At 38.8% G+C, this 20,335-nt stretch overlaps 1 protein-coding gene across 3 annotated transcripts; it reads left to right on the top strand.

The window, feature by feature from the left end:
• The first annotated feature begins 1,177 nt into the window (after positions 1–1,177).
• fbxw11a (F-box and WD repeat domain containing 11a) lies at positions 1,178–19,232 on the top strand. 3 transcript variants are annotated; one of them, XM_044126227.1, is made up of 13 exons: positions 1,178–1,338; positions 6,600–6,668; positions 7,482–7,701; positions 7,993–8,179; positions 8,388–8,478; positions 9,458–9,595; positions 10,835–10,953; positions 14,527–14,776; positions 14,905–15,023; positions 15,926–16,036; positions 16,122–16,200; positions 16,564–16,728; positions 17,928–19,232. In XM_044126227.1, the coding sequence occupies exons 1-12, from the start codon at positions 1,300–1,302 to the stop codon at positions 16,723–16,725; spliced, it is 1,584 nt and encodes a 527-aa protein (XP_043982162.1). In that variant the 5' UTR covers positions 1,178–1,299; the 3' UTR covers positions 16,726–16,728; positions 17,928–19,232. The 3 variants fall into 3 exon arrangements, with proteins under 3 accessions (XP_043982162.1, XP_043982163.1, XP_043982164.1); XM_044126228.1 differs by lacking the exon at positions 1,178–1,338 and adding an exon at positions 1,645–1,668; XM_044126229.1 differs by lacking the exon at positions 1,178–1,338 and adding an exon at positions 3,555–3,631.
• The last annotated feature ends 1,103 nt before the right edge of the window (positions 19,233–20,335 follow it).

The following is a 20,335-nucleotide window of genomic DNA, read 5'->3' on the forward strand; positions in this document are numbered from 1 at the left end:
CAACCCCTATTTTATTTCCCATGTGGTCTAAATGAAATGAAATGTACAAGACAGTTCTGTGTCAGTAAAATTTAAAAGATGCATGCTGAGTTTAACCTTGTGATCAGATGCAAGCTGGCTTTATACATTCAAACTTGCCTAAAAAAGTAACCTCAAATCTCTTCAACACGTTTCAATATCTATTTGGTATAAGTTGTTGAGATGCAAATTTACTTCACAAGTGTCCTTATCGGGTTCCATGGATTATGAAAATATGTACTGTTCTTGACTAAATTGACAATCTAAATATATCGATGTAATCATACAGATAAATGTTTAAATAGAGCTAAGTTTTGTGAAAAGACTGTAAGCTCCTTTTATTTGCTAAATAAGTGGCTATCAATAATTGGTTGTGAATACGTGGAGAGGTTAGTTGTTAAATTTTTTGTTATATATATATATGTATATAAACCTTAAGTTTTTAATACTCAGTGCATTTTGCATTTTGTCTAGGAAAAAAACTAATTACTTTCATTATCCCTGTGCATTGTTTTTTCCATTGGCTGAAATAACATATCTTAAAATATTACATTCAAAATTCTGAGACAATATCCCTAGAAAACGTTTAAGTGTGTTTAACATTTTGTTACATAATTTTTAGTGACTGCATTCTATCCAAGAGTATTATTAAATAATTAAGTACATTTTAAAAGAAAGCTGTTACATTTTCAAACTTTGTGCATTTTTAGTCCCATTTTCTTATATTTAGTGTTATCCGAATATAAGGAAATGCTTCATGCTGTCTTAAGTTACAACTTGAGGCATGCTGTAACTTAATGGAAAAGCAAAGAAACTTAAAACCTTTCCAAGTATTTGCAAACAATACTGAACACTGTGTATTATGTAAATTCTGACACAGCCCTCTAGTCACAACTGGTTTCAATGGCCAACATTCTGCATCATTTCATAGCAACGCTATGCGGATGATTGATTTTGCCTTGGTGTATCCCTCTTCAGGATAGCAACAGCATCTTCATCCATTTGCCTTTTTGTTTGGGGGAGTCACCGGGGAAAGCCTTAGTAGCGCAGTAAGCCAATCAATAAAAGCCGAAGCAGATAGGCCACACCTCCTTAGTCAAAATCCATCCAATCAGCGTGCTTCTTTATTAGATGGGCGTTCCCATCCCCCACCCACCCTTTTAACGCTGCCTTACTGAAGCTGTGTGGTTGCGCGAAGTGAATGACGTCTCTGAATTTGCGGGCCGCCGACGCAGGGCTGGGTTTCCATTTTCACAGCGACTTTCGGGGGGGTTCATCAACATGGAGCCGGAGATGGAAGACAAAACGGTGGAACTGATGGTAAGATCAAATCCAGTGTTAGCACACCATACATCCGACGAGGTAGCTGTCAGGCTTTTGTTTGGTAAAGGCGCCGAAGCTCGATTCGACGATAGGAGTGAACTGAAGCGGCTTGTCGAGAGAGGTGGAGGAGAAAGGAGGGGGACCAGAAATCAGAGAGGGAGGGCCTGAACATATCGGTACATTTCGCTACGAATGTTTAACACAGCGATGGTCAAACAAGAGCTTCGGACGGTCATTTAAAACATATTAAATGTGTGTTGTTTTGAGACGAGGTTATAACTAATGACGAAGTAGTAGGGCTTATAACTGGTCGTCGCCGGAAGACTGGTGAGAATTCTTGGTGTAGTGTTCACTGCGGTGACGCTGCGCCACTTTAACAGGGCCCTGTCTGATACTTATCTAGCTACCCGGCTAACACTGGCTAAGAGGCGACGAACCACGTCAATATACGCCTAACCCCTTTATACTATGTTGTTTATGGTCAGACTTCACACATTGTAGCATTTTTGGCGATCAACCAGATATACAAAAACACAACTACAGGTAGCGACTATCGTAACAAAATGCTCATCGTCTGTTTATATTTCTAAAGTGCGTAGAAGGAAGTGTACTGCCTTTTCATTCACATAGCTATCCCACTGTCAGCGAGCATTAGCACCTAGCTTCGGAGCTAGCGGGCTAAATATACCTCACGTTCTTCACATACATCTCCGTACTAAAAAGCGAATGTTTGTACCTATGGCAAGTATTAATTTAAACTATTGCCTTAATATCAGTTTTATTCGAAAAATATGATATTTAGGTAACCGTTAACGCATTTTTTATTAGCCTTCTCTGTGAGCTAGGTAGCTAGCCCATATTAGCTTAACAAATCTTAGCTAAGATTAACATTATAGCGGCAGTAGTTGGAGAAAACTGCATCAGCTTTTTTTATAATTCAAAAACACTTTTATTTTCTTAAACGTAAACATAAAATAATTAATATACAGTTATTTGGATAGATATTACACATTAGAAATACCGAACGACTCTCGGTTCCTCTTGTAATAAAATACAAACCTACCGCACATAGCCTAATATGTCAAGTTACATTGTTTTTTAATATATTCGAGAGCTGTTTTGTTACCTTATCCCAAAACAAAGAAGCTTTCCCGAGTTCAGAGAAGTATGATTTAGAAAATTACGTGTGAACTTGATTAATAGAAGTATTGTGTTCTTAATAGAAGTTTCTGTGGTCTCTTCACGTAATTGTGAAATTTCAAGAACACTGTGACAAGGTCTAATGCATAAAACTACAAATGGATTCAGGAACAAACTTACTAAACCTGCAGATGTAGTTGAAATTGCTTGTTTAAGTTCTTATTCACATCTGTTGTTTATAGACTTTGATTTTCCACTTCCTTATTTTCTTAAATGAGATATCAAGAAATTTACACATGGAACTGAAAAACTCTTTAGGTCAAGTGGACAGAAGATTTTAAGGCATGTCAGCAATTTTGAATCCTGCTTAGTTTGTGTCTTTGTGATTGGTTTGATTATTTTTATTTATTTATTTATTTGTCCTGGTGTTATCCACTAACCATTCATGAGTGGGGATGGCAGAACAGAGGGTTGGGTTTCTGTCACCATAAAAATGAAAATATTCTACAAATTAATCCCGTTGCCCCTCCCTCTCCTCTACCTATCTCCACTTTATTCATGTCTATTATTGCTTTGGTGTGTGTGTGCGTTTACCAGTCTGTACCTTTTGTGTGAATGAGTGTGTGTTCCTACGCTCACTGTGCCAAATGTGTGTGTAGCTCTAATACTGGTTTTTCCCTTCACTATCCCCCCACCTCTTCCCCTTTTTCTCTCCTCACCTTTGATGGTTAAACACTCGCCCTCTCTCAATTTCAAACCAAACCCTATTAATTTACCCATTAATTTTGTACTCTTGCACTGAAACCATAATTCACTTGTCCTGTTGTTCACCAACTCCACCACTTCACCCATCTGTCCACCCATTGACTTATCCATTCACTAAAATTATTTGGCTTCCTTCAATCAACTCTCCTCGTCATCCTTCCTCTTCTGTTTTCTTTACGACCCATCTCTGGTTTCCTGCTCTTTCTTTTCTCTTCCTCCCTCACCCTTTCCACTTCGTTCTCCTCTTCCCTTCCTCCCTTCCTCTCTCTCTTTCACACAGTGCTCTGTGCCTCGCTCTCTCTGGCTGGGCTGCTCCTCGGTGGCTGAGAGTTTGTGTGCACTCAGGTGCCTGCAGAGCATCCCCTCCACCCGGGCTCACAACCAGGTTCTGCCTCTCTCCTCTTAATTCTGCTACTCCCCCCTTTCTCCCTTCCTCCCTTGCCATCTCTTCATCCTTTCTGTTTTTACTTTGACCTCTCCACATGACTGCTCATGCCACCCTGGTCCAGACAGACAGCACCCACTCACAGTCCACATTACCATCCAACCTTCTCTTCTCCTTTTCCCCTGCTCAGCTTTTGGGTTCTTCTCTGGTCCCGTTCTCTTGCGCCTGCTAGTAGCCCAATTTTTGCCAAGAAACAAAGCTGCTTGTTATAAAACTAGATATTAGACAAGCTGAATATTCTCAAAATATTGAAGTACTTCAAAGGAAATCGAGAAAGTACTCCCATGGCTACCAGAGAATAACCTTGCATTGAGGAGTAATACTTTCTCTCCTACCTGGAGGTGTGAGGGTCAGGGGGTGGGGGGGGCTCCTTAAAGCTCTTAACAGGCTACATGCTTGCTTGCCTGCCTGGCGTAACCTGGTCAGTTTTTGATTTGTTCTTCCTCATCTTCTTCTGCTCTGCATGAACACCAACAAGACCATCCCAGCTGTGTCTCCTGTCTGCTTTGGTAAATGTTGAAGGGTTGCCGATTTTACAAAAAAAAAAAAAAATACCAGTTCAGGTTTTAAAACTTTATTTTTTATTTTTTATTTTTTATTTTTTTTTTTTAACACCAAGTTATAAAGATGCACCGAACAGAATTGTGACCAATTTCCAATATTTGGTTTTGTAAATATTTGTCAATATATTTTGGGTTCTCTATAAATAGGTATTAAAAACTGCTTTCACAACTTTATTTTCCTCTGCTTTCTGCTGTGAGCATTATTCGTATAGGGAATGTCACAATTTTTGAGTTTTAAAATCTTGTATTATCAGCTAGCTAAATATTTACCATACATTTAGGATTTTTTTTCCTCCCCTCCAGGGGGTCTTTTTGTGGGCTCTAGTGTCCCTTATATGAAAGTAGGCTGACAGGAAAGGGGGGAAGAGGAGGGGGGGAAGATATGCGGTAAATGTCGCTGGGTCCGGGAATTGAACCCGCATCGACGACGCAAGGCCTCCAAACGTGGGTCGCGCTATCCCCTACGCCACCACAGCACGCCCCATACTTTTAGAATTTATAAAAACAAACTAAGAGCACAAAAAGCTCAAAACCTTTGTTTCGTCCTGCTATAAGTTTCACTTTCCTGCATCTTGAATAAACCACAAGCATCTAGACGTCATCAAAGTGCAGTTTCCTTTTAAATGGCTTCTTACACCTTGTGTCCTTCCTCTCACTTCATTCTTTAGCACCTCTTCCCTCAGTACGTCATGTTCTGTATCAGTAGACGTAGAGTGTTTGCATCAGCATGACCCAGTTTTGTGATTTTATTAATCATTTTCAGTTTCTTATCTGCTGGTCTCTGGACAGGACCAATCAATCCAAAATTGCCCAGTTTTGCATAACAGACTGTTCTTGGGCCACAGAAGGGCCACATTATTTAACTGTTCCAGTGCTTATAAATCAGAATACTGATGATAACTTCTGTTTTGCCACAGTAGCACTAACTGTCATTTTATTACCACCTCATTGTTTTTTGCTTACTTTCCCCCCGCCCCAATCAAAGTCATTTTTGTGGTGTGGCTCTGACTCACCACAAGAATAGTAAATACAAAGAATAGTAATGATTCATTTGAAGGTAAAGCGTTTGTGTGTGTGTGTCATTTTTATTCCGATAAGAATGTGGCTGTTGAGCTGTATGTCATTTAGTTTTCGGTTCACTCTGTTCTGTTCAATGTTCTGCTAATTTCAAAGAACCAGCACGATCACGCCAGCGTTCGTTGAACATTTTACTACTACAGATGCAATTTTGACTGTTTTAGAAGGATAACCTAACCCAACATCAAGAGTTGGGAGCTTTGGACATACGCAAACCTGTAAGAAGCAATCTGTGACATGCTGCAAACACAAAGTTGATCAGTATTGTTTAAAAGTATGTCTTAATATCACAAAAGTTTGACTTTTTAATGTTTTTGTTTTCCCCCGCTGGTAGTTCCATAATATTCCATATAACCATCTTTCAAAAATATGTTTCAATGCCATTATTTGTAGTCACACTACTAAATGTCACTCTTTACATGCATTACCCATTTTAATAGTGGTTTCAGTTTTTAAGCTGTTTTTGCTTTGACAGTATGCACAATCAAATTTATGCCATAAAGGTTGGGATGAATTTGTCTGTACTTTTATATCGTCACTTCAACGTCATTGCTATAAATACTAATTATTGTAATAAAAGTTGAAGTGCCTAACGCCCATCCTTGCTCAGAATGCAGCTGGACCTTGTCATCATATAATTTATGATGAAAACAATTTTCTAAATTTGTGACTGTTGCTTAACAATCTGTGAAGTCCATGTGAGCTAAAACAATCTTGCATAATAAATATATATCTGAAAGGAGTTTCTCACTCTTCTGTCAGCAATGATTTGGTAAATAAACCATTTCCCATTGTAATTGATATAAGTGAATAATAACAATAATACATTTTGGCCAGAATCCCTGCTAGAAATTGTTAGAATCTTTCCTTTGTCCTACTTTCTTCTTTCTCTGCTGCCATGCCTGAGTTGGTGCCAATGAAATGCCCATAATTTTGCGATTTAATTTCCTGTCCAGACTACTTAGCCCACGTCACAGACAAGCAAACAGATTCCTTTTGTTTTAGACTCTTCGTTTGTTTCAGTATGTGTGTGTGTGTGTGTGTGTGTGTGTGTGTGTAGGCACGGCTGTTTGTTGCGTTCACTTATCTGAAATCTCAGCGGTAACCTGTCTGTCCTTGGCTGCATTTGTGACTCTACTTTTGCAAAACTCTGTCCACACTGCTGCCTTCCTAAACGCCTAAAGTTGCTTTTACATTCTATAATAAAGAGCTTCACTAAGCTTTGCCTTCTTTGTGTTTTTTGTCTCTCTTTTTTTTTTTTTCTACAGACCACGTCAGGGATGGAGTCACAGACCTTAGTGGACGACCTGTCGCCAAAGAAGACTACAATGGTGAAGGTGTGTCTGGAAATGACCTAATATGAATACTCAATTTTGGATGAAACATATCCTTTTTGTAAAACCCCAATATAAAAATTAATGTGTGGCACATATAGTTTTTTTGCTTTTTTTTATATAGTATGTTGATACTGTCAGGAATCATTAGCTTCTGTGGCAATTGCTTTTGAATTTAAGGAAAACACCAGCATTGGTGTCAAACACTTTGTGAGATTTTAGTTAAAGTTAACAGAAATGTTGTACTGTTGAAGAGTTTCAGACAAAAATTGCCGAAATATAATGCTCATAATGTTCTGCACAAGTACATCTCAAAGCCTCGGGGGTGATAGAAAAGTGCTATTCCTACCTGGGCCTAAAATTTGACCCCATTAATGCGTTTTTACTCTGCATGTTGTTTGACCTCCAGGGGTTAAAAGTTGGCCACAGGAAATGACTTGGAAAAGGTTCCTTTAGTCGAAACATTCCTTAGGTTAATTTTTGTAATTCTTGCAGGTGTTGAAATAAACTTCTAATTTTAAAAAGCAACTACACTTCCTAAATAAAGTTTATTGAGACTTGAAGAAACCTTGTGTCAACAGATGCAATGAAAATGGCATCAGGATCTTGGTATCATTAGATGGATAGGATTTACTCTGTTCCACTGATAACATCAAACTGTTTGAAACTGAAAACCAAAACCCAAGTTATCACTTATACCAGATTTATCTCCGTTTACATAAATTGTATCTAGTTGAACTCTTATGAAAATGCTATAAAGCTAAGCAGAACAAGCAGGGGACATTTCACTAATCAGCTTTTCCTATTGCTTTTCAGCTTACTAACGGTCCTTTAATAGGGTCTCGCAAGCGTCCATCAGAAGGGAACTATGAGAAGGAGAAGGAACACTGCATCGCCTTGTTTGACCAGTGGTCAGAGGCCGACCAAGTGGAGTTTGTCGAGCGGCTGATATCCCGTATGTGCCACTACCAGCACGGCCACATCAACTCCTACCTCAAACCCATGCTGCAGAGGGATTTCATCACTGCATTGCCAGGTACAAATGTGCAGTAATGTAACACGGTTACAACTTTTAATAAGCACGGTGTTCGCTGCCCTGTAAATTGAGTTTTAAATCATAGGAATTGAAAACTTTTGAAAGCTGTTTAACAGAAAATAACATTGTAAGTTTGTGCTGCAAAATTGCTCAATGCGTTTGCAGAACTGCTGGAAAAAAAAAAAGAAAGAAACAAAAACGCACCCATTGGCAAACGAAAATTGACTTGACAGAATTGTGTTAATTTGCTGCCTTGGCTTGTTCACGCTCACCTCTGTTCCCTCTCTCCAGCCCAAGGCTTGGATCACATTGCAGAGAACATCCTGTCTTTTCTGGATGCACGTTCGCTTTGTGCTGCAGAGCTGGTATGTAAAGAGTGGCAGAGGGTAATCTCTGAGGGTATGCTGTGGAAGAAGCTCATTGAGCGAATGGTCCGGACCGATCCGCTTTGGAAAGGCCTGTCTGAAAGACACCAGTGGTGAGGATAAAAGCAAAACCAGTTTTTATAGCAAAAAAGGTTGCTAGTTGTTAGTCTTGTATCTTCAGAGAAGTTGGATAAAATAAACATCAAGATTACTGTAATAGATTATTTATTCTTGTCTTCAGGTTGTTAAAGGTAAAATAAATTCTGCTAAAAACTGTATTTGCCTTTCTTATGTTGTATATTTTTTTTTGTCATACCCCAGGGAGAAATATTTGTTCAAGAACCGCACATCAGAAATCCCACCTAACTCCTACTATCACTCTCTTTATCCTAAGATCATTCAAGACATAGAGGTAAGGCATAGTTTAATTTATTATTTTAAAAGATTATTTATTAGTTTAGTTTTAATTTAAAATGGCAAAATGCCATTTCTTTTTGTGCTTATGACATCTTATCCACCCTCATTTAAAAAAAAAATGGCTGTTTTATATAAATGGTGTCCAGAGAAATAAAAAAAAAAAAAAAAATACACATTTAATTGTTAGTTTGAAATGTGCATAATTTACTTGCATTCATTTTTTTAATTTCTGTTTGGGGAGTTTATTGGAGTTATTTATTGTAATATCCCCATATCTTTGATTTAGGGTATTTAGATATAACCCTTTTTGTAACCATCTATGAGACTCTGTAGTAAGATCGCTCTGGCTCCTGATCTGTACTCGCTGCTCAGTTGAGTAATGGAGGCTCCCTACAAATATTTTTGTGGAGCTTGTGCAACTGTTATCTACAAGAAGTAAATTTTGTCTTGTAAGACTCCACCTTGGCTGGTGTGCGCGATGTGTTAAGAGCAATTCATGTTTCTTGCTCGTTTCACTTTGCTGGCAGAGCTTGGAGCCAAGAAAGACCAAATGTTCCAAGTTAAGTGCAGCGTAAATCAGAGGATCAAAAGTTGCGCACAACAGAATAAGTTATTAGTGTCAGAGAGGGCTTATTATTGAGCATAAATATTTTTTGCTCTCGTCAATTAGCAAAAAGTGGTTCTACTTATTTTTATTATCTGCCTTTCCTGTGATTGCTTATTCTGTGCGACTTTATCCACATATTTTAATATTGACGCTAAACTAAAATGAAGTGTGTTGCTATGATGGATTAACAAAATATTTACTTTTCCGCTGGTGGTATTGTTAAAAGCAACAGCAAGTTTCACATTTCAGGAATTCACTTTCTTGATACTTTAGTGATGGTACCTGTTTTTTTGTTTGTTTTTTTTTTGTTTTATTTTATGAATGCTTGTTTATTTTGTTATTCTTATCTTTGCTTTCCTCTTTGCAGACAATTGAGGCTAATTGGCGATGTGGCAGACACAACTTGCAAAGGATTCAGTGTCGCTCAGAAAACAGTAAAGGTGTTTACTGTCTCCAGTACGATGATGAGAAGATCATCAGTGGCCTTAGGGACAACTCCATCAAGGTATGTCAATTTGCAAAACTATCCCCTCACCTTTTTTTTTTTTTTTTAAACACATATTGATATGAATGCCACATAATTCAGATCACAAATTGAACCACAATTAAGTTGCTTAAGAGAAAAAAAAAAGGATTGTCCGCATATGCTTTTTCAAAGATGACATTAAGTTTAATACTTTGACTAATATTCATGTAGCCAAAATGTACAATACATTTTGTTTATTCTCCAATTTGCAGATTTTTCCTTGGAATGTAAGTTAATATTATTTGTACTCCCTGTTCAGTTGAGTAGTGAGTACAGTGGTCCCTAATCTCTAATTTCATTCATCTTTCTAATATATGGGAATTCTTTTAGAACTTTTTAAAAGAAAATCTAGTTCTATAATTGCTTTTAGAGGGGGTCTCAAGTATTCACAGCTTTTAACCATTCACAGGCAGCTGTGGTCTCTAATCTCTAATCTCATTCATCTTTCCAATATAAAGCCAATTGGTCAAAAATAGAGTAAATGTTTGTCCCTCAGTTGGGAAATTAAAGTGCATCAGCAGCTAAAGTTCAGCACCACACTTAACTTGTATAGTTTTACAGAGTAATTGTAGACTTCCCAACCTGTTTTCTTGAACCGAGACAGTTAAACACATTGTTGACCTGTTTCTGTCTGCCTCTCTGGTCCACATGGACACATTGAAGTAATTAACATTGATCCCAATGGCTTTGTTTGGTACCACCAGCAAAGGAGAACCAAATGCGTTGCCCGAAGCAGTGCAGCATTCTCAGCACAGTTGATTTAGTCAAGCCAGTGTTTATGTATTTAGAAATGAAATGTTGTTCTGGCGCAGACTAGCTTACATCCTTCTTCTTTGTGGTGCCTAGCTGAAACACCAGGTACTTAGACCAGGCACCAGTGAATTATGGGATAAAAGGATTCGGCTCTGGTGTGTTGTCCTGAGTCAAGAGACAGCAAGGGGTTAATGGTGGGAGGCGAGAAGCGACTCTTAAATTTTATGGAGGAGGCTGACACATGGCCATTGAAGACCCTGATGGCTCTGATTTGCATGCAGAGCAGCAGAGAAATGGAGCATAAACGGTGAAAGGACATGGCTGCAAGAACAGGCCATTCTTGGCGTGACCCAAATCTGCACTGTTTGCAAAACCACATATTCTTTCTCTTTCACAGTGTCCTTCCCTGCCAGGATCTCCCCTTCACACACTCATCTTCTTCATTCCCTTCCTTTTCTTTCGCAGATCTGGGATAAACAAACACTGGAATGTCTGAAGGTACTGACCGGCCACACAGGCTCAGTATTGTGTCTCCAGTATGATGAGAGAGTCATCGTCACTGGGTCTTCTGACTCGACTGTCAGGTATGACAAACTTATTACTGCAGCAAGAACAGCATGTGTTTTTGATTCTGATTAGAGAGTAAGCATTGGACTGAATGGCGTTGTCGCACTAAAACACACAGACTACGAACTGTAATATGAGCGGATAATGTAACTGAAGTACAATATCATTCATATATCGATACACAGATACACTTGCTTATGGTAAGTGAGAAAACACAGGTGAGTGTGTTGACAGTTGCTGCTTGAAGAATCGGTCGCTTTTCTTGTAGTCATGACAATCATTTTGAAAACGGCTTCTTTCATCTACAGGCAGTAACTCCACTGCAGCCACAACAAGGGAATTTAAGATAAATCAGTGGGAGTCTTTAAAATGTTTTCTTATTTCCTCAAATGCCAGTTAAATTTTGTTGCAGTTCATAAAAACTGTCCTTATTGCGCAGAATATTTTTGCCCTTTGTAGATATGTTCTTGTGCGAGTCGGTTGGTCAGGTTATCAGCTCAGGTAGCCAGCCTACATTCTGTTGCTTTCCAAAAACGCCACTTTTCAAACATTTAATTTCAAAAAAATGTTGCCGTAATAAAAAGATGTCTGACACTTATTTAGTTTGAATGACGCAAAGTTTCAAACACCAGAATTTGTCCTTTTGGAAAGACAAATAAGTGACAAAGGGTAAGAATAATTAGGAGTAAGCAGAAATGTGTGAGGAGGGAAATGCAGCAACTTTGCTCCAAAAAGCTGGAAACAAATTCTCTTTTCTCTAGAGGTTTTTTTTTTTTTTGGCATCTTATTGAGAGAACCTTTAGCGGCTTCAATTTGTAGATTTTCTTGGTGCTGTATAAAATGCTTTAAATACTGAAAACAAAACTTTGTCTGCTAGTTATTTGTATGTAGGTGAAGGTCTGTAAGAATTATGTATTTATGGTCATTTGGATTTTTATCTTTCTACTTTTCTTTGTGTTACAAATTTATAACTCATTTGCCTGAAAACTATTTAGTTTTTATTTCTCTAGGGTGTGTCTATTAACTTCGTGGACACACCCTATCACTTTTCTACACACTGATCCATCCTAATATTAGGACAATTGATTATCTAAAAATAACATCAACCTGGTGTTGCCACTAAGATTAGACATTTGTCACTGAACTGAACTTTTTGCTGAGTAATTATCCTCGCATGGCAGCAAGACTACAGATCCTCCATCTGCAAAAACCCCCACTGGTGCTTGGGAACTACAGAAGCCTGTTTGGTGTTCACTTTGCCTCCAAACTCAATAAATGCAACATCCTAATAGGATGAGACAGTGTCTGACACACTCGTCATAAAATGCTTTATACCTTTTTCCACAAAATTATTTTTAATTAGTCTCTTAACAGTGGAAGGTAACAAAAAAAATAAAGAAATAAGATTTGGGATCAATTACATTTAATAGGTATTTGTTTTTATATAGGTATTTAAACGTTACCTGCCAGTTTTGTTTTAAATTTATTTATTTTTGTAATTTTGCAATTAGATCATTTAGTTGACAAATCAGCTTTAAAATGTTTATTTTGGCAGTCCTTTATTTGCAAACCTATTTACTTTTTATGTTTCTTGTTTCCTGCTTCATAAACTTGTTGTGCTGCTTTAAACGACGTAATAGTTGATGACTAATGCTACAGCAGCGCACATCGCTGAGCTCAGGACTCTCCCACATGGCTGAATGAAGAGCATCCCGTCAGACATCAGGGAGCCCCCAGTGGCTGATGGGGTCAGGCTTTCACTGCATTAATGCAAAGCTGAAAAATATATTTTTTTCTAAACCCCATAGTGGTTAGACCTTATTCAACATTATTGCTTCTTATGCTTTGAATTCCTTTTAAATTGACTGATTTGCTCCCATCTTCTGGATCAAGAAAAACATATGATCATGGTCACTAAGCAACCCGTTCTGTCAAATACGCAATACCTCAGTGAATACTCAAACGTTTTTCATGCCCACTTTTGACGCCTGTTCTTGCAGCAAAGCTCAATATATAAATCAGATAAAGTAAGGTCAAAGTTCTGAACCCGCATTTTTTGCATTTCACTTGTTTCTCACCCGTTTTTATGACGACTTTTAACAATTGTATAGATGTACATCTGGGTACAATCCAAACCTATCTTCCAGGAAAATTATTAACAGACTGAAAGTCCACAGTGTGCCGAATGGTAAGCTGTTAGCTGTTTAGATGACTAGATGTTTGTGGTTGCTGGGAGTATGACAACATGACTAGATTTAAAGAGCAAATGCTGTTGAAAAGCCACAAATGGGAAATTTTTCTGCTGCGCTAGCAGAGGTGTCTTGCATGACAAATTTGCATAAAAATGATTCACTGAAGTCTTTCTACGGAGTCAAATGGAAAGTGTACTTAAATAAAAAAAATTAAAAAAAAAGCATTAACGTATAGCTTTTTTATGATGGTATAATTTTCCCCAAAAATTGGATGTATTAGGAAGCTGTTCATTTACTCCTAATTGTTAACACACAGCTTGGCAATAACCACATTTAGAAGGAACAGGATATGAATATTAAAGTTTACTCATTCAAAGCTGTTGCTAAAGATTTTTTGCATACGTTTCACTGCAGGTACTCAAAGGCTTGGTGTGGGTTTTTATGTTGACATATGCTTGGCTACTGCACACAGAAGCTCAATTTTAATTCTTGTTATTTCACACTTCAGCCGTGCCTGCTGGATAATATCCAAGGAAAATATGACCTCACTTCCTTAGCAACAGCTTGACGGCACTTTGTTTGGAGGTTTAGTTGTCAGGTTTTCCAATGTGTTTTGCATTTGATTCTCAGTGCCCAGCGGTGCAGTTTAGCAATAAGCAGCTGTGGGTTCACACATGCAAACTCTTTGCAGTTGTTTGGTATCGGCGCTTCTCTGCTTGGTAGGAACAGTAAACGGGTTTCTTTCACACACGCCTCCGTTTTTGTTTTTCTGTTTCATGTCTTCCCGTTTCATCGTTTCTTATCTTTTTTCCCAACCATCTTTCCTGCTGTCTCATTTTATTTTTCTTTCCTTCTCAGTCCTGCTCCCATTATTCTTATTTCTTCCCTCTTAAACTTTTTTGCATCTTTTCACTCTCATCTTCTTGCTTTCTGTCTTATCCTATTCCATTTAATCCTGTCATTTAGAGGTGCCCACTCATTTTCAGATTTTCAAATAAAATTAATAGGTCTTTAAAGGTATTTGGTTGTAATGTATTGCTGCTAACATTAGGTGGCAGTAATGTCGTTACCTCTTTTCTCTTGTGAAATAGGTCTGATTATAACCCCTGATTAATCTTACCAGTCGCCGTCACAGTGTCATTGTGTGTAATATAATCATTCAGTTTATTGTGTAAATGCAATATTTTTCAGGTTTTATTTCATGTACTGTGCAGTAAAGCTTTACATTCAGTAATAATGGACCAATGATGTGGCCTGATATTGATCTTACTTTTTTAATTTCTCCAGCTCAGGGAGAGTGGTGGGGTTTTCCATACTGTTAGAAAGATACAGATGTAGAAAATGTGGATTCTCTGTCTATTTACCATCTTCTGCCTGTCTCTCTGTACGTCTCTGCAGGGTTTGGGAAGTCACGACGGGTGAGGTACTGAACACGCTGATCCATCACAACGAGGCTGTTCTTCACCTGCGATTCGCAAACGGTCTCATGGTCACCTGCTCCAAGGACCGCTCGATTGCAGTGTGGGACATGGCCTCGCCTACTGACATCAGCCTGCGGCGCGTCCTTGTGGGACACCGTGCTGCTGTCAATGTCGTTGACTTCGATGATAAATATATTGTGTCCGCCTCAGGGGACCGCACCATCAAGGTGGGCTAATAAAATTAGTTATTTTGTCGTCTTAAAATCTTAAGTTTTGTTGACGCTTTCATTCAGTTTCAGTGCTTCCACGCTTTCATTACTGCTCATAAATGCAAAATGCTTTTTGTGCAACGTAGGTGTGGAGCACCAGCACCTGTGAGTTTGTGCGCACTCTAAATGGTCACAAGCGGGGTATTGCCTGTTTACAGTATAGAGATCGTCTGGTAGTCAGCGGCTCATCTGACAACACAATCCGGTATGTCTGGCGTTCCAGCACTGCTGTCTGAAATTGACTTATTTTGTTTGCAGGAGTTGTCAAATAGGGTAATGTGAGAAATCCTTTTGATCTGATTTACGGTATATAAAAAAAATATATATAAAAATCCTCAGAATTATGCCTTTTATAAGATTGTGACATACTTGATAATTTAAAATATTAGAGTACATTCACAAATGCACACTCGTTCATAAATTGGAAAAGGGCCATTTCACAGCTTTTTTTCTTCACCCTGTAGGCCTTGTTTAGTTTGTATTTTAAATAGCTGATTCAAAGGTAGCTTTTCTTAAAAATAATAGTAAAAACAGTTAATATCACAAACTGTGCTTTAAATAAACGATTTGTAGTTTTTGTAGAAAATACTGGTCCAGTTTTGAGTCAAAATTTATCAAATTGAAATGTAGCTGTCCTTTGTTGATCCAGCAGCCATTTACCACAATGCCGAACTGGAGACCAACTTTGGTGTTTTCACGTTTCCCAAATTTGTTGAATTTGAGGGAAATTTGATTCTGGAGAAGTATGAAGTTTGAAACAAGTTTCGGGGAATCCTGTAAAGATCATATGTAGGGAGCGATTAAAAAGACAAATGATCTAAATCAGAAAACGTCTTTTTAGAAAGTCCTAACATTTTAAATACAATGACAACTGAAGTGATTTAAGATCATATTTTTACTTCTACAGTTTGGGTATTGTTCTAATAAAGTTTGTATTAGTAGCAGATTGCCTGAGCATTCCAACCTGAAAACAGACAACATCAGAAGAGCAGCATAAAGCTATTATTTATTATTTTAATGATGAGCTGTGTTTTTATCTGTCATTCTTTCATGTCTGAGCCGTTTAATGGAAGCTGTTAAAGTTAATATCGGCTTCTCTTTCTGCAGGTTATGGGACATCGAGTGCGGGGCATGTTTGCGAGTGCTGGAAGGTCACGAGGAGTTGGTGCGCTGCATTCGCTTCGACAACAAAAGGATCGTCAGCGGAGCCTACGATGGGTGAGGTTTTATTGAGACTTTTTTTTTTTTTTTTTAGCTAAAACTAGAATTGTTTGCTGACATTTCTGACTTATTGTTTCTCCAGCAAAATAAAAGTGTGGGACCTGCAGGCAGCACTTGACCCACGAGCCCCTGCTAGCACATTATGTCTGCGCACTCTAGTGGTGAGCTGTTCCAATCAGTGTTTTTTGTTTTTCCTTAAGTTACTTTCTAAACTAATAACCTACTAAATGGAGCCAAAAGGCAAGTCTTTAAATGCATCTTTAACATAAGTTAAGTTTTATTTATTTATTTGGCATTGCTTTCTAAATGGTAGTTTGCACATGCCACCAAGCTAGGTTGTAATATCCCACTTTTAAGGACTTGTTTAAAATGATTTCATTTATTATGGTCACCCAGAAAAATGACTTTATGGTCTAATGTAAAACTTGTTTATATAAAAGTTGTAGAAGTAGAGAGAAAAAAACCAGAAATGTCCTCTCTGCTAGCTGTCACTCTAACGGTTCTTGCACCTTGTTTTTCTGCAGGAGCACTCTGGCCGTGTTTTCCGCCTGCAGTTCGATGAGTTTCAGATCATCAGCAGTTCTCACGACGACACCATTCTGATCTGGGATTTCCTGAACGTCTCACCTAATGGCCAGTCAGAGGGGCGATCTCCGTCCCGCACCTACACGTACATTTCTAGATAGCAGGTATCCTAAAAGCATCACTGTTCAATGTCCCGTCTCATGTCATTAGCTTACTGTGTCAATAAATTCGGTCATCATCAAAATCTGTTTCAGTTTTAAGAAAATCAAATGTTTTTCCTATATCCTTATTGCACACAAAGTGACAAATTAAACTAACTTAAATTAGTCAGTTTTGATATTGTTGCCAAAAATTTGACAAAAAAAAAATAAAAAATCCGTCGCCTTCCAGAAGGAGGATAAGCCAGAAAAAGTAATCACTAAAGAAGCTGACTATTCAGAGCAATATATTGTAAGAAAAGCAATGGGAATTTGATAGGAATGAATGACTGTGAAGGAATTGAAGCAACCTTTAGAGGATTGTGAAGCAAAGTCCATTCAAAAAGACTCCACCTACACCCAGATGTGTCCAGAACATGGGCTACGACTTGTACAAGCTTTGCGATAGGCCCATCTGGTCTGTTCACAGTGGTGTCACTATGGTTGACTAGATCACTGGTTTGAACGCTGGTGGCTTTAAGAGGAACATCAGATCCAGAAATGGAAATGAAATTACAGCCACTTTTAAAGCAACCTGGGTTTCACATAGCATTGACGCTGCAACCTTTTTCGCAAAACATTTCCGTCATAAACCCATGAAAACGAGCCGTCTCTGAGCTCCCTATAGCCATGCATTAATCACAAATGGATACATTCTTATTCCGCACATCTGTTATTTTTAAAATGCAAGCCAGCGTGACGGGATGCGTTGTTCAGCATTGAAGTCGACACTGAGCATAAAATCTGGGTTGAGAGTCTCTGCATCTCGGGGGGATGAACTCAGTGTAGTAATCCTGTTGTTGGCTGACCAGCGCTCCAAATTTAAATGTTATGTCTTACCTCCTTACTCTTGTCAGAAAGGATTTCTGCATCTTGTTGATGGTTGTAAATTTTGCTTTTGGCTGGTTTTACAAATCATACATCATCACCTCATCAGTCCATTGACCCGAGAAGGCAGCTTGCCCCTATAGAAGTCAACCAACTCCAGTTAAATTTTTTAAAAAACTGCATTTTTTGGGTTTTCAGTTGCTAAAAGCCTTATCGTCCCAATTAACGTTTAAATAAAGTTGTGTCTTTAATTTACTGACATTTTCAATGATATTCTCATTTCTCCTGATGCACTTCTGTGTTCACAAGCATCCCTTTATTTGTGCTTCTTCCCCTAGGTGGCGCAATGCATCTCACCCTTTATAGGAGGAAATCCAGGGCTGATTGGCTGATGGGTGCATCTGTTGCGAAAAGAAGCGCATCTTTTTTCTTTTTTTTTTTTCCTTCCTCCTTGTCATCTCTCTGTCCATCTCCCACTCAGCCCCCTCCTGCCCGTTCTGACAGACTCTTAAGCTTGTGCTCATTGCCTGCCAGTTCAGCAACGTACATACAGGCCAACACCAATGAGGATTCCCTACCGCAGAACCAACGCAACTCTCCCAAGAAGTTCATCTTCCGCTACTAATTTATGTTTTGTAAAGTACACTAATGACAGTATTAACGTCAACCTGGCAAAACCCCACAAGCTCTTTTTTTTTTTTCTTTTTTTCTTTTTTTTTTTTTTTTCTTTTTCTTTTTTGGGTCCCCTTGAAGCAAACTTAAAGCAGCTTCTGCTCCTCAGATTTTAACCCCTGCCAAAAACAGGTCTCCACAGATATGGAATTGCTTATAGATATATATTTATATATTACACAGACAAAAGCAGACACAGTGGCACAGTTGGACAGAAGATGACTGGAGCTGTGATACGGGAGACAGAGACTCTTTACTCGGCTCTTAAGCAAGAAGGGAAGGATGGGAGATCGAGGGACTGAAAGAGGGAGAAATGTTGGAGAAGGTTTCCCTGCGCCTTCTCACAGAATTATGCTCCTCCTCCTCGTCTCTCTCTCTCTCTTTCTCTCTGCGCCCCACTCTCCCCGTACCCCACCACTTAGCCTCCCTTTCACAGCCCCTCCCACGAGGTGCACGTTCGTTTGGAATAAGGGGGGGCACACGCACACTCTGAACGTGTGTGTTTTTGTGTATTTGGACTTGTGAAAATGGCAGAACAGAGCAGAAGCGTCAGACATGCATGTGAGGTTGCCTTGGATACAGCATCCTGGTACACCTCTGCTTTTTTTCCTCTTTAATTCTTACTTTCTTACTGTTTTTTATAACTGTTATTTTCTAACTTTATTTGAGTATTTTGGTTCTTAGTACAAAGAAAATCATACTAAGCATAGTTCTTTCTCCTGCCACTCTCTCCCTGCCCTTCTCCTCATTCTTTCTACCTACTCCCCCTCCCCACTGTTTTTCTGTCCTTCTCACGCCATCTTTCTCTCTCCCATCATCCTAAGTGCTTGCTTTGGTAACGAGAGAAGCTGGAATTCAAGAGCTCAAAATTTAGCTGTAAACGGAGTTGTCTTGTCAAAAATTGTGTTGTATATTAAAATGATTTTTTAAAGAAGAAAATGACCTTATTGTGAATAAAGTACTTGACAGTGGTGGAGTGTTGAGCCAACTGTAACCCTGAATGTCTGCGTGTTCTCACCTGTGTGCAAGTGTGTGTGCAAAGTGTGTGTTTGTGTTATGAGTGGATTTCACAGTCGTCCTTTCTCTCCATGTGACCTACTCAGAATTGTACCCAGTCAGGAATAGGCATTGGGAAAGACTTAACCTTAGTTAAAGTGTTGACATGGTGAAAACTGCTTCACAGTCCTTAACCTGCTGGTGGTTTTCATCGACTAGATTTCAAGGTTTAAGCGTAAACCTTGAAATCTTGTTTGGGAACCTCTGAGACTTTGCTTTTTGTGGATTACAATGTCCTGTTGTCTTCAAGCCATAACTTTTAATGTGCATTAGAGTGTACAACAGCCATTTTGAGCTTTAGCTCCGAAAAATCAGTATCTAAGGTTCTCAAACAGAAAAAGGTGCATTCCCTTTCCAGGTTGTTGGTTGGTCTTTGTCTCAATGGGGGAATTCAAGTGTCTTGACGTCTTGTCCATGGATAACGGTGGGATGGAGCCAAAGACTAATGGTGGTCTCGTCAACAGCAACACAGGCCAGACTGTTGTGGTCAAGAAAGCGGTACAGCAAAAAGCAAAACTACCAGTCTGTCGTCGTTCCAAACTTCACTTACGATCACATGGATTATGACTGGAAAGCTAAAGTCCCATACAAGTGACTGAAAGGAGCTGCATTCTAAAGGAGGCTGGACTTGACCTTTGAAGGAAGCTGTTTGAAGTCCTACACATCAAAGAAAAGACAGTTTGTGGAGGTAAATTTGTGTATCTGATCAGGATTGGTCCTGGACGCTTCCTTCTAAAGGTCTTCCAGGCACATTCCACTGGGAGCTTTGAAATTGTCCAGTATGAGCAGGGCAGGGCCACTGGGCAGAGGGATGTTTGCTTTTCCCTACTTGGATTAGTAACAGCAGCACAACCAGATCTCTGAAAGGCAGAAGTTGGATGGATGGAAGTTTTGCTTGAAAAACCCAAACAATCATGCATTTATAATAACTTTGTTCTGTTTCAGGCATTTTACCAAGTGGGAAACCTGGTTGCATCAGTTTGGTCTCAATTGAAACAAAATGTAATCTACAGCCCGG

The sequence above is a fragment of the Gambusia affinis genome, linkage group LG09, assembly GCF_019740435.1.
Source record: "Gambusia affinis linkage group LG09, SWU_Gaff_1.0, whole genome shotgun sequence".
In the NCBI taxonomy this organism is placed as follows: domain Eukaryota; kingdom Metazoa; phylum Chordata; class Actinopteri; order Cyprinodontiformes; family Poeciliidae; genus Gambusia; species Gambusia affinis.